Raw genomic sequence first — 11,922 nt, 5'->3', positions numbered from 1 at the left:
GGCTGTGATGAGTGCGGTAAATCATTTGGTCGGAAAAGTCACCTAGACCGACATTCATTGACTCACTTAGGGGTAAAGAAATTCAAGTGTGATGAGTGTGGTAGACTGTTCAGAACTAAACAGGAAGTGGCCAGGCATGTTATTATGCACTGAGAAGCATAGAAGCGTTAACCCACTTCAGTCCAATAATTTATTCTCTGTCTTTCATTCTTGCTACCACCTGGCAATTTTATTCAACTTAGGCCAGGCCTGTAGTAGTGAAGGAGTTAATGAAGGTGCCATTATTATTTTTTACTTTTCATACAACCACCAGACAGTTGCATTAACACAGGACAGACCTGTAGTTGTGATGTTCATGAAGGCTGTACTGTATTTAGCTCCTCGAGTTCAAAACCTCTCTCCTAAGCTGAATAAGATCGTCATGGTAGCAGTAATAGAATACAAAATACTATATGGTACTGTGTATCATCAGAGTAAAATGGTTAAGTATTTGAAAGTGGTATAGATAGTCCTTATATGTCAAGGATTTTGTATTGTTTATCGTTTCTAAAGGTTCCAACATACTTGCATGCATTGGCCCTGGTCACCTGATGGTGGCTATCTATGCTGCTCGATCTCTGACAGCCTCCCTGTTCATTCCCTTATCCCTGAGGTCACACTCTATGACCTTGTTTATAGAACTTTTTTGGTCTGCCTCTCACAGCCCTACCCTTCATGTTCACACTTCTCACCTTCTGCACCTTACTCCCATCTTCCATCTTCTCAGCATGCCCAAACCATCTCATTCTACCCCTCCTCATCACAACACCAGTACATTCAAGTCTCATCCTTCCTCCCAACTCCATAATTGCAACCCTGGCGTGCCCAGGCCTCTCATTCAAGGATGCACTACACATCCATCTAATCATTGTAACTTCTGTATGTTTGAGCCTATGAATATCCAGAAAGAGAGAGAGAGAGAGAGAGAGAGAGAGTAGGGGGGGCATGGAAGGCATAGAACAATAATAAAAATAAACAGTTAAGTGTCTGTGTAAGCATAATAAGTACTTTATTAATCAGTCACTTTAAATAAACTGATAAGACATTCTCGGCCATCGAGGGGGATCCGGATATCTGTGTACAGCATATTAAATGGGATCAGAAGATTTCATAACATTTCTTCCCCAGTGATTTAATCTGTATATTACACATCAGAATCCTTTTTTATGTTATTAATGCAAACTATGTTGACAATAAAACAAACAAACAGCATAAGTGAAAGTTATGGTGTAATGAGCAAAATAAATCACCAAGGAAGATGTGCTATGAAGCCATGTATCCCACCTAGAATATGGACCTAGAAGTATTGTGACCCCTCATTAGCTCTACTAGAGATTATTCTTTCCATCGCTAATTAGGGGAAAAAAATAACTATGAGGTACAATAGCATAAGTTGGCTATGAGCTTTTTTTTTTTTTTTTTTTATAGGGGCCTTCCAGACCTGCCAGACCTGCCTTTTTTTCTTTTCTTTTTTCCAAAGTCAGACAAAAGTGTCTTTTGCTGGTGTATGTCCCTGGGTGGTGGTGGTGCTAGACTGTCTTGTTACCTGTGACAAACTGGTTCCAGATGACACGACACTGTATGTATTCCTAGTTTTTGAGTACACTGTCCTGTACACCAGTGAACAATTAGTGCCATAATGCAGCTGAGTGTTGTTTGCAAGAGTAGGGGTATTGAAGGACAAGTTACTTTGCACTGGTTTCAGTTGGAGTGTTCGACGGAAGGCACTGCGGAACTTTGTTGATGTTATGTTATAAAGGATTGGATTAATGGAAGAGTTGATGTAGAGCATGATGCGGCAGAAGTACAGGATATTGTAGAAGCCCTCAATGCCAAGATCATACTGGGCTTTCTGCGGCACCATGATAATCCACAGGAAGAAGATGCGGATGGGTAGGAGGCAGAGGAAAAAGAAGAAGACTATGGTGGCCATCATAACAACCGCCTGCCTCCGAACCATCATCTTTGGTGTCTCTTTCCCGTGCACACATTGGGGAGTATCAATGAGGAGCCTTCGGGCAATGACGGCATAGAGGACGATGAGGAGGAGCATTGGAACAAAGAAGAAGATGATATGGCTGGCAGTGAGGTAGGAGATAGCCCATTGGTTAGTGAGTGCCAAAATGCAGTTGGGTTGTGTGGATCCATCGTAGTACTGAAATTCACCATATTGGATCACCCACAACATTGGACTGTGGATAAAAATGAACTAATTTAGCAATAGAAGAAGGTTTAGGATTAAAGGTTGTAATCTAGATGGTACAGGAAACTTCATAACACCTCTTCTTTAGTGATTTATTTACATATTGGCTTACACCTTGCCTTTTTTTTGTATGGTATTAGACATCTTAACATCAACATAATTTGCATCAATAAGAAATTAATGAAATACCCAAAGCCATTTGGAACACGACCCTACTGGCTGCCAGCTGCATGAAAGCCAGTAAGATTGCCAATTTTTACTGTCGTGATCTTCCTCTAAAGTACTGAAAATATGAATTTAGTAAAAGAAATTTTAGGATTAATTGGAATCACATGACATTTTGTAGTAGTAGTAGTAGTTGTTCCCTAGGCAGTCTGGCCAAACAGCCCCCGAGTCCCTTAGGAAGGCCATGGCCGAGACCGGGCTTTCCCACAGAGCTCTCAAAGAGTGTATGTTGTGTTGTTGGCATAGGTGATTGTGTGTAATGCAGTCTTCCATAATGTGCATAATAATATGGGGTGCTGTGTTGCATCCTGGACAGGCATCAGCGACGGAGTCATCCAGCCTCTTCTGGTAGCTTAAGAGGACTAGATGATGCCCACATCTCAGCCTGGCCAGGTGAACCCTGTCCTCATGAGGGAGATAGCATTCAGAAGGGTGGATGTCAGGAGGCCGTGCATGCAGCTGTGTTTTGTCTTTAAGTAACTGAATGGGGCGGCGAGTGATCTGAGTGTGGATATGCTTCTGGAAGCTGGTCTGAGGTGGGCGAGGGGGAAGAGATGACAGTATTTGTATTTACCTAATTGTATTTACCTAATTGTGATATACAGGAAATGAACTACGCTCGTGGGGTCCTGTCTCTGTTTCTCAATAAGTCAAATTTAGCTTTAAACTCATTTAAGTTTTTAGACTGGACGATCTCTTTGTCCAGGCTATTCCACAGGTCTGTACACATATAAGGAAAACTATATTTCTTGATATCCTTCAAGCAGCTTGGTTTCTTCAGTTTCATTCCATGTCCTCTTGTTACTCTCTTATACCATAAAAATAGATCTTCTTTGTCAATTTTATCTACTCCCACCATGGTCCTGAACACTGCAATCATGTCTCCTCTCTTTCTCCTTTCTTCTAAGGAAGGCAAATCCAGCTTTTCCAGCCTCTCTCTGTACGACAGATCTGCCAGACTGGGGACCATTTTGGTTGCTGTTCTTCGTATTCTCTCAATCTTGTTTACATCTTCCTTTTTGTGTGTGGGGACCACACTACTGCTGCATATTCTAACCTGGGGCAAATCATGGCCACTATCAATTTTTTCATCATCTCCTCATCCATATAATGAAAGGCTACTCTTACATTAGTCAGGAGTTAATACATCTCTCTAACTGCCTTGTTAATGTGTTTTTCAGGTGACAATCTGTCCTGGACCAGCACTCCCAAATCTTTCTCTTCTCTTGCTTTTGTGATTGGTTCATTACCCATCAGATAATTCAATGATGGCCTCTTGCTACTTTTACCCATTTCCAATATATTACATTTCTTTGCATTAAATTTCATTTCCCACATCCGGCTCCAATCATGTATCCTGTCCAGATCCTCCTGCAGCATTTTACAATCCTCCTCAACCTCTACCTTGCTCAAGATCTTTGCATCATCAGCAAACAGACTTGCATAACTGTTCACTTCATCTACCATATCATTTACATAAATCAGGAACATTACTGGCGCCAACACCGAGCCCTTTGGGACTCCACTTGTTACTTTCCTCCATCCAAACATCCTGTCCTTTATTACTGTCCTCATTTGTCTTTCTTTCAAAAAGTCTCTCATCCATTCCAGGAGGTTCCCCCTCAATCCTCCTATATGCTCTAATTTCCACATTACAGTAGTCTCCTGTGAGGTACCTTGTCGAAGGCCTTCTCCAAATCTAAATACACACAATCCACCCAACCATCTCTCTCCTATAGCACGTCAATCACTCTTGAGTAAAAACTCAACAAGTTGGAAACACATGACCTTCCACTTCTAAATCCAAACTGACTTATCAGCCAAGATATTCATCTCTTCCACATATTTTATCCATCTATCTTTCAAAATTTTCGCACAATTTTGCGACCATGCTGGTTAGGGACACTGGTCTCTAATTCAGGGGTTCTTCTCTGTTTCCTCCCTTATAAATTGGTACCACATTTGCCCTCTTCCATTCTTGAGGCACTTTCCCCTCTTCCAGAGAACACACAATTAAACTGTGAATTTTATCTGCCAGTTGTTTTCTGCATTCCTTCAGTACCCAATTAGAGATTCCATCTGGTCCTGGGGCGTTCCTTACATCTTGAGTTTCCAGTAATTTATACACTTCCTGTACTTCTACTTTTATATCTTTTATCACTTCATTTCTAGTCACTCCCACCCCTTCCACAAACTCCTTTTCATTTGTGAAAACTGATTGGAAACATTTGTTCATTATTTCTGCTTGCATTGCTGCATCTTTATAGACCTCTCCTTCTACTTTCAGTTTGATGCTTCCATCCTTTTGTTTCAATTTGCCATTGACAAATCTATAATCCAGTTTGGGTTCATCCTTACTATCTATCTATCTATCTATTGCCAGACGCCTCAATCCCGTTTGGGGTGGCCACAAACAAATCGCCTCCAAGTCGCCCTGTTCCCCGCCATTTCACTGCCCTGCTCCCAATTCACCCCCCCCCCCTCTCTCATATACCTCTCCACCCCATCCCTCCATCTCATCCTCGGCCTCCTCCTCCCTCTTCCCCCCTCCACCTCACTCACATACACTCTCTTCGTCAGTCTTTCACCCTCCATCCTCTCCACATGGCCAAACCACCTCAGTGTGTTCCTCATAACGCTTCCTATCACATCCACATCCACACCACAACGCTCCTTTATATCCTCATTCGTCAGCCTGTCTCTCCATGTGACTCCTCAGGCTCCCCTTAAATAACTCATTTCCACTGCTCTCACTCTTGACTTGTGTCCTTCCAACAACGTCCAAGCTTCACTTCCATACGTTAGAGTTGGTATCACAATACTGTCATGTAGTAACTTTTTCACTGCCATGCTCACTTCCCTGTTTCTTATCACTGCTTTCAAAGAACCAGCAACCTTTCTTCCCTGCTGTACCCTTTCAAGCACTTCACCCTCCAAACCTCCATCCTTACTCATCACACTACCCAAGTACTTAAACGTACTCACATTTTCCAATTCCTCACCATCCAACCTTGCTGTACATTCACTGACTTCACCTCTCTCAAAGACCATCACTTTACTCTTCCCTACATTCACCTTTAGATTCCGTTTCTTACACACTCTCCCAAACTCATCCACCAAGCCTTGAAGCTCCCCTTCATCTTCACTCAACAACACAGTATCATCTGCAAACAACAGTTCAGGGAGTTTCCAAACACTATCCTCTCTCACCAGGGCCACTCCAACATCCACTACCCTACCTTGTACCTCTTTTATTACCCCATCCATGTACAGATTGAGCAACCATGGAGACATGACACATCCCTGTTTCAACCCAACTTTCAAAGAGAAAAATTCACTTAGTTCACCATCCACACGCACTGCAGCCTTTGCACCATCGTACATACTCTTCACAGCATTCAACAACTTCCCATCTACTCCATATATTCTTAACACTTTCCACAATCCTTGTCTATCCACCCTGTCATATGCTTTCTCCAAATCCATGAAAGCCGCATACAACTTCTTTCCCTTCTCTAGAAACTTTTCCACTAAAGATCTAAGAATGAATATCTGATCTATACAACCTCTTCTCTTCCTAAAGCCTCCCTGTTCTTCTCCAACTAATTTCTCTGTTCTTTCTCGAACTCTGTCAATAAGTATCCTACCATACACTTTTCCTATTATACTAAGAAGACAAATGCCCCTATGATTACCACACACTTCTTTTTCCCCTTTTCCTTTGTACAAGGGAATAATTATACCTGACTTCCAATCCTCCGGGACTCTGCCTTCCTCCCAGGCCAATCTGCACATCTTCCACATCCATTCTACTAGTATCTCTCCCCCATGCTTCAGCATTTCACCACACACTCCATCAATTCCTGGGGCTTTCCCAGATTTAACTTTCTTCATTGCTTCCGCAACTTCTATCCTACTTATTTCTTTCTGTCTTCTCACCTCCCTCCTTCTCCCAGCCATTCCCCAGCCACTTATACTCGCATTACTTCCATCCTCTATGTTCAACAATTCTTTAAAGTGTTCTCTCCATCTGCTCACTTTTTCTCCCTTCTCCACTAGTAATCTACCATTTTTATCTTTCACTCCCCTGCTAACTTCACTTCCACCCTGTCTTACTCTTTTCACCTCTTTCCAGAACATTTTCTTACAGTCCCTCTATTTTACACTCAAATTCCTTCCAAATTCCTCATCCACTCTCTTCTTACTCTCTCTTACATTTGTCTATTATACCCTTTTCAAAATTCCTTTCTTCCTCCCTACGTATTCTTGTGTATTCATTTCTAGTTCTTTTATATTCCTCCTTTGTTCTGCTGTTACCGCTCTTTCTCCAATTGTTCCACGCCGTGTCTCTCTCTTTTTTTTATTTCATACGCCTATTAAACCACTCCTTTTTCCTGTTTTCTTTGTGTATGGTATCATGTGCTGGGTGTTGTTTTGATGTTCCTTGGTGTGGGTGGATGTGCTGCCATGTAATATTGTGGATGTTGTGGGTTTGTGGAGGCTGCAGCAAGAAACTGGGTGCCTCTCATGTCAAGGTGATCCTTGACTTTGAGGACTTTGGTTTCTTGATGTAGGTGGCCTGTGGGTGTAGTAGCTGTGCAGCCTGTGATTATTTTTAGGGCCTTGTTCTGTATGGTCTGTAGAGTGTTGTAGTGTGTTTTGGTGAGATAAGGAGCTCAGGCAGGGCTTGCATAATTCATCACTGAACGTATGTATTATTTGTATACTGTGGTGGTGGTTTCTTTGTTGTGTCCGTGTGTTGTATGGGCAAGTGACCTCAAGGCATTGAGTCTTGATGTTATTTTATTTTTAATATTTGTGATGTGTTGTTTAAATGACATTGATGTATTGTATGTTATACCAAGGATTTTGTGTGTGTGTGTGTGTGTGTGTGTGTGGCAGGGGAGTGTTGTTTATGGTGAGGTGTGGGGTGTGACTGTGTTCTGCTGTCTAGTTTGTGAGAAGGGTCACTGTAGATTTGGCTGAGGCTATTTTGAGCCTGTTTGTGGTGAAACATTCGTGTAGTGTGTTGAGGTAGGGTTAGATGATGTGTGCAGCTGTGTTTGCGTTTTGGTGCGTACATGTGTTATATCATCTGCATAGGAAGCTATGTGTATCTGTGGTGTATGGGGTGTGGTTATGCCGTACATGTAGAGGTTAAAGAGTGTAGGGGTCAAAACAGGTCCTTGGGGGGACGCCGTTTGTGAAGTTTCTGATGTTAGAAGACTAACCGGCAAATGTTACGTGTGCACATCTGCCTGCTAAGTAGTTTGCCAGCCATCTTTTTGTGTTATTGTGCATGTTTGTGTTGAGTATTTTGTTTGTGAGGTTGTGGCGGGGGATGGCATCAAAAGCTTTGCTGATGTCTAGTGTGATTAGGAGCGTTCTGTGTGGTGGCTTAGCTGAATTCATGCCATCGAAAACCCTCAGTGTAAGGTCTGTAAGAAGAGTGTTTGTGGAGTGTAGTGGCCTAAAGCCATGTTGTGATTGGGCTAGGAGAATGTGAGGTGTGACTAGTTGTAGTACCAGTCGTTCAGTGACTTTAGAGGGGGTGCAGAGGAGCGTGATGGGGCGGTGTGAGGAGGGTAATGTGGGGTCTTTGTTGGGTTTAGGGATAGTGATGATAATGCCATGCTTCCAGATGTTGGGTATTATGTGTGAGTAGCTGTAGTTTGATATGATGGGGAGTGCTTGTATGCCTTGTGTCCAAGGTGTTTAAGGTGAATGTTGCTTATGTTGTCTGATCCACAGGCAGATAAGTGCTTAAGGTTGTTAATGATGTGCTTCGTCTGGTTGTAAGTGAAAGGTGCGTACTAAGTCTACTAATACCAAGTCGGATCACTTCCATCTAAAACGGGTCCAAGCTGGCGCAGGGGGCGGAGCATCGGAGTGACGTCAACTTGCACGAAACGCAAGTTCAGTTGACGCCTGACCGTGGTGGTGAGTGGATGTATGCTACACTCTCCAGATCATGACGCATTTTCAGTCTGAAGTGAGGGAATGGACTGAAATGTGTGAGGGAAGGTATGGGGGTGTGCAGGAAGGCGTAAGCGTGTGAGGGAACCTACTGCTATGTTATACGGTTAAACGAGTCCACATTTCTTCCCCTTCTTCGTTTTCCCTTATTATAAATGTTTAATTTGAGTCTGCCCTTTTATACATTTTCTGTTACTTAAGTCAACTGACGTCACACATAAGCCACGCCTCCCTGTGCCCTGAGGGAAAGTGAATAGACTTGGTATTAGTTGACTTAGGGTGCGTAGTCTAGGTCTGTCTTCGGGATGGGGGTTTAGATGGCTGACTTGTGAAAAGTGATTGATGAGAGTGTCTGCTTGTTGTTTGTTTGAGGGTATGGTGTCTGTTGTTGTGATGGCAGCGTGTTATTGTGTGGTGTTGCTGTTGGAAAGTGTGATGCTGTTTAATGTTTTGTAGAGTTTGCTGTTGTTTGCTTTGTGGTCAAGTGTTTGGAGGTAATTTTTCCAGTTTAGTGTTTGCTGTTCTGATATTTTATTGTTTATCTGAGTATTGAGTTCTTGTATTTGTTGTACGGTGTCTTGTGTATGCAGTCTTGGGGAGTGTCACAGTGTGTCCCCTTGTCTGATGAGGCCTTGAATTTCTGGTGTGAAGTTGGGGTTGTGTCTCTTTCTGTTGCCTCTAGGGATGTCTTTTGTCTGCGTTTTGTATAATTGTATTGAAAGTGTGCACAGCGGTGTTGATGTTTGTGATGGGTGTACTGTTTAGTGTTTCGAAATATTGTTCTGTTTCAGTTACAAAGGCCCCCCAGTTGGCTCTCTTATAATTAGTGTATGTGTGTTTGTGGCCAGCTGGGGTGATTTTGGTTTTGGTAGTGATGATGACTGGGAGGTGATCAGAACCTAGGGTTTTGACCACTCTCCAGGATGTAGTGGGGGTGAGGTTTGGGGAGCAGAAGGTGATGTCTGGGGATGATGGGAGGAAGAGGGCTTGGTGTGGGATATGGGTATGTTGGTATAGATTGTTCAGTATGAAAAGATGATCTGTCTGGGATTGTAGTACCAGCCGTCTGTGTGTGTCAGGGTTGTTGACATGCCAGGCCGACCACTTGGCTTTGAAATCACCACCCAGGATGATGATGGGTTTGTTAGTGATGTGGTGTATCTGTGGAGAGTAATTGTGTGGTACTGTGAGGCACGACTGCGGGGGGAATGTATGTGTTAGCGATTGTTATGTGTGATTTGTTTACAGTGCGTATTTTAATTGACTGTATTTCTGTTGTGGTGTCATGGGGGAGAAGTGACTTTGTGTGTGCACTGGTATATGCAAAGTTGATGGATTTGTGTACCAGGGTGATGAGTCCACCGCCACCGCCTTCGGCCCGGTATTGTCGAATGGTGGTGAAATTATGAAATGTCGGTGTTTTCTGTGCTCTGCGTTGTTTTGTTTCCTGTAAGATGGCAATGTGTATGTTCTGTTGTTTGATGAATTGTGTGCGTTCTTGTTTTTTGATGTTTATGTCATCTATGTTTAACTGAAGGATGTTTATGTTGTGTGTGCGATGTGTGTTGGCTGCTGTAGCACGGGGGGGGGAGGTGGTGTGGGTGGAGGGGAAGGGGTAGGGGGAGGTTGTGATGGAGGTAAGGGTTGAGGTAGATTAGGATGGGTTGGAATGGGAGAAGTTGGGGGAATGGATGGTGTGGGAAGCATTGGTGGGTTTTTGCTGTGGAGGTGTGAAGGAAGTAGGAGTAGGATTGGTCGGGGGGTTAGTGGGTGGGGGGAAGGAGCAGGTGCAGGTGTTTGTTTAATGTTTTCTGGGTGCAAGTGTTTTGCAGGTGTAATGGGTCCAGTTCTTGCAGGAACTGCACTGAACCCTTTGTCTGTCGGCTCGACGTGATAGGTTTTGAGCATGTTGGACATACGTATTTGTTGGTGGGTCCTGGATTGCTCTCAATGTCCCCGGCTAGAAGAAGTCGTCGAGAAATGACAGCCAGGGAGTAATTTCTCGGTGTAGAAAAAACGGTGTTGTTGTGTGTGTTGTGTTGGGAGATGTGGTAATTGCCCGGGCGACCGAAGCCACTCCCAGGCACTCGGGCCCCGTGAGGGGCCGGGGGGGGGGGGGTTGCGGTGGTTTGGCCCCCATGCTGTCACCTTCTCTTCGACAGCCTCTGGGGGGTAGACCCACGACGAAGACGCCACCGCTCCAGGCCCAGATGACATTTTGTAGTTAATTTTTACTACTCACTGATGATTTTATTCAGTTTGGGAGAGAACACTTGAGGGAACTGTTAAATATAGAGAATGATAGTAATACGAGTATAAGTGGCTGGGAGAAGGAGGGAGGTGAGAAGGGTGGAAATCAGTAGGATGGAAGCAGTGGAAGCAATGAAAAAAGCGAAAATGGGGAAAGCTCCAGGAGCTGATGGAGTGTGTGGTGAAATGCTGAAGCATGGGGGGATGTAGCAGAATGGATATGAAAGATGTGCACATTGGCCTGGGAGGAAGGTAGAGTCCTGGAGGATTGCAAGTCAGGTATAATTATTCCCCTGTGCAAAGGACAAGGAGAAAAAGAATGTGGTAATCATAGGGACATTTGTCTTCATAGTGTAATATGAAAAGTATATGGTAGGATACCTATTGACAAGTCAGGGAAATAACAGAGGAATTAGTTGGAGAAGAACAGGGAGGTTTTAGGAATGGAAGAGGTTGTGCAGATCAGATAATCATTCTTAGGTTCTGGTGGAAAGGTTTCTAGAGAAGGGAAAGAAGTTGTATGCAGCCTTCAAAGATTTGGAGGAAGCATATGAGAGAGTGGATAGACAAGGAATGTGGAAAGTATTAAGAATATATGGAGTACAGTAAAAGAGAAGTTGTTGAATGCTGTGAAGAATATGTATGAGGGTGCTAAGGCTACAGTGCATGAGGATAGTGAACTGAGTGAATTTTTCCATCTGAATGTTGGATTGAAACAAGAATGTGTCATGTCCCCTTGGTTGTTCAGTCTCTATGTGGATGGAGTTTTAAAAGAGAAACAAGGCTGGACAGTGGATGATGGAGTTGCCTTAATGAGAGAGGACAGCGTTTGGAAACTTCCTGTACTTTTGCTTGCAGATGATACTGTATTGTTAAGTGAAGACGAAGGGAAGCTGCAAGACTTGGTGAGCGAGTTAGGAAGAGTGTGAAACAGAATCTGAAGGTGAATGTAGGGAAGAGTAAAGTTATGGTCTTTGAGACAAGTTAAGTCATTGAAAGAACAGTGAGACTGGATGATGAAATGGAAAATACGAGTGCATTTACATACTTGGGTAGTGTGATGAGTAAGGTTGGAAGGCTGGAGGATGAGGTGCTTGAAAGGGTACAACTAGGAAGAAAGGTTTCTGGTTCTTTGAAAGCAGTGATAAAAAATTGGGAAGTGAACATGTAAGTAAAAAAGTTGCTGCATGATAATACTGTGAATGGAAGTGAAACGTGGACCTTGTTGG

The 11,922-nt window shown here is 43.4% G+C and overlaps 1 protein-coding gene across 1 annotated transcript in view; it reads right to left on the bottom strand.

Moving 5' to 3' along the window:
- Nucleotides 1-1,519: 1,519 nt before the first annotated feature.
- The window catches only part of LOC145390729 (allatostatin-A receptor-like), a 20,943-nt gene continuing 10,540 nt past the window's right edge, over nucleotides 1,520-11,922 (bottom strand). Inside the window, exon 4 of the mRNA XM_080265524.1 lies at nucleotides 1,520-2,231. Within this exon, the coding sequence (XP_080121650.1) occupies nucleotides 1,520-2,231 (712 nt within the window). The remainder of the gene's footprint in view (nucleotides 2,232-11,922) is intronic.

The sequence above is a fragment of the Coenobita brevimanus genome, chromosome 15, assembly GCF_032717465.1.
Source record: "Coenobita brevimanus isolate Jiangsu-jjx chromosome 15, ASM3271746v2, whole genome shotgun sequence".
Classification (NCBI taxonomy): domain Eukaryota; kingdom Metazoa; phylum Arthropoda; class Malacostraca; order Decapoda; family Coenobitidae; genus Coenobita; species Coenobita brevimanus.
Note: the sequence above shows the minus strand (reverse complement) of the source record. Positions and strands in the feature narration are given on the sequence as shown.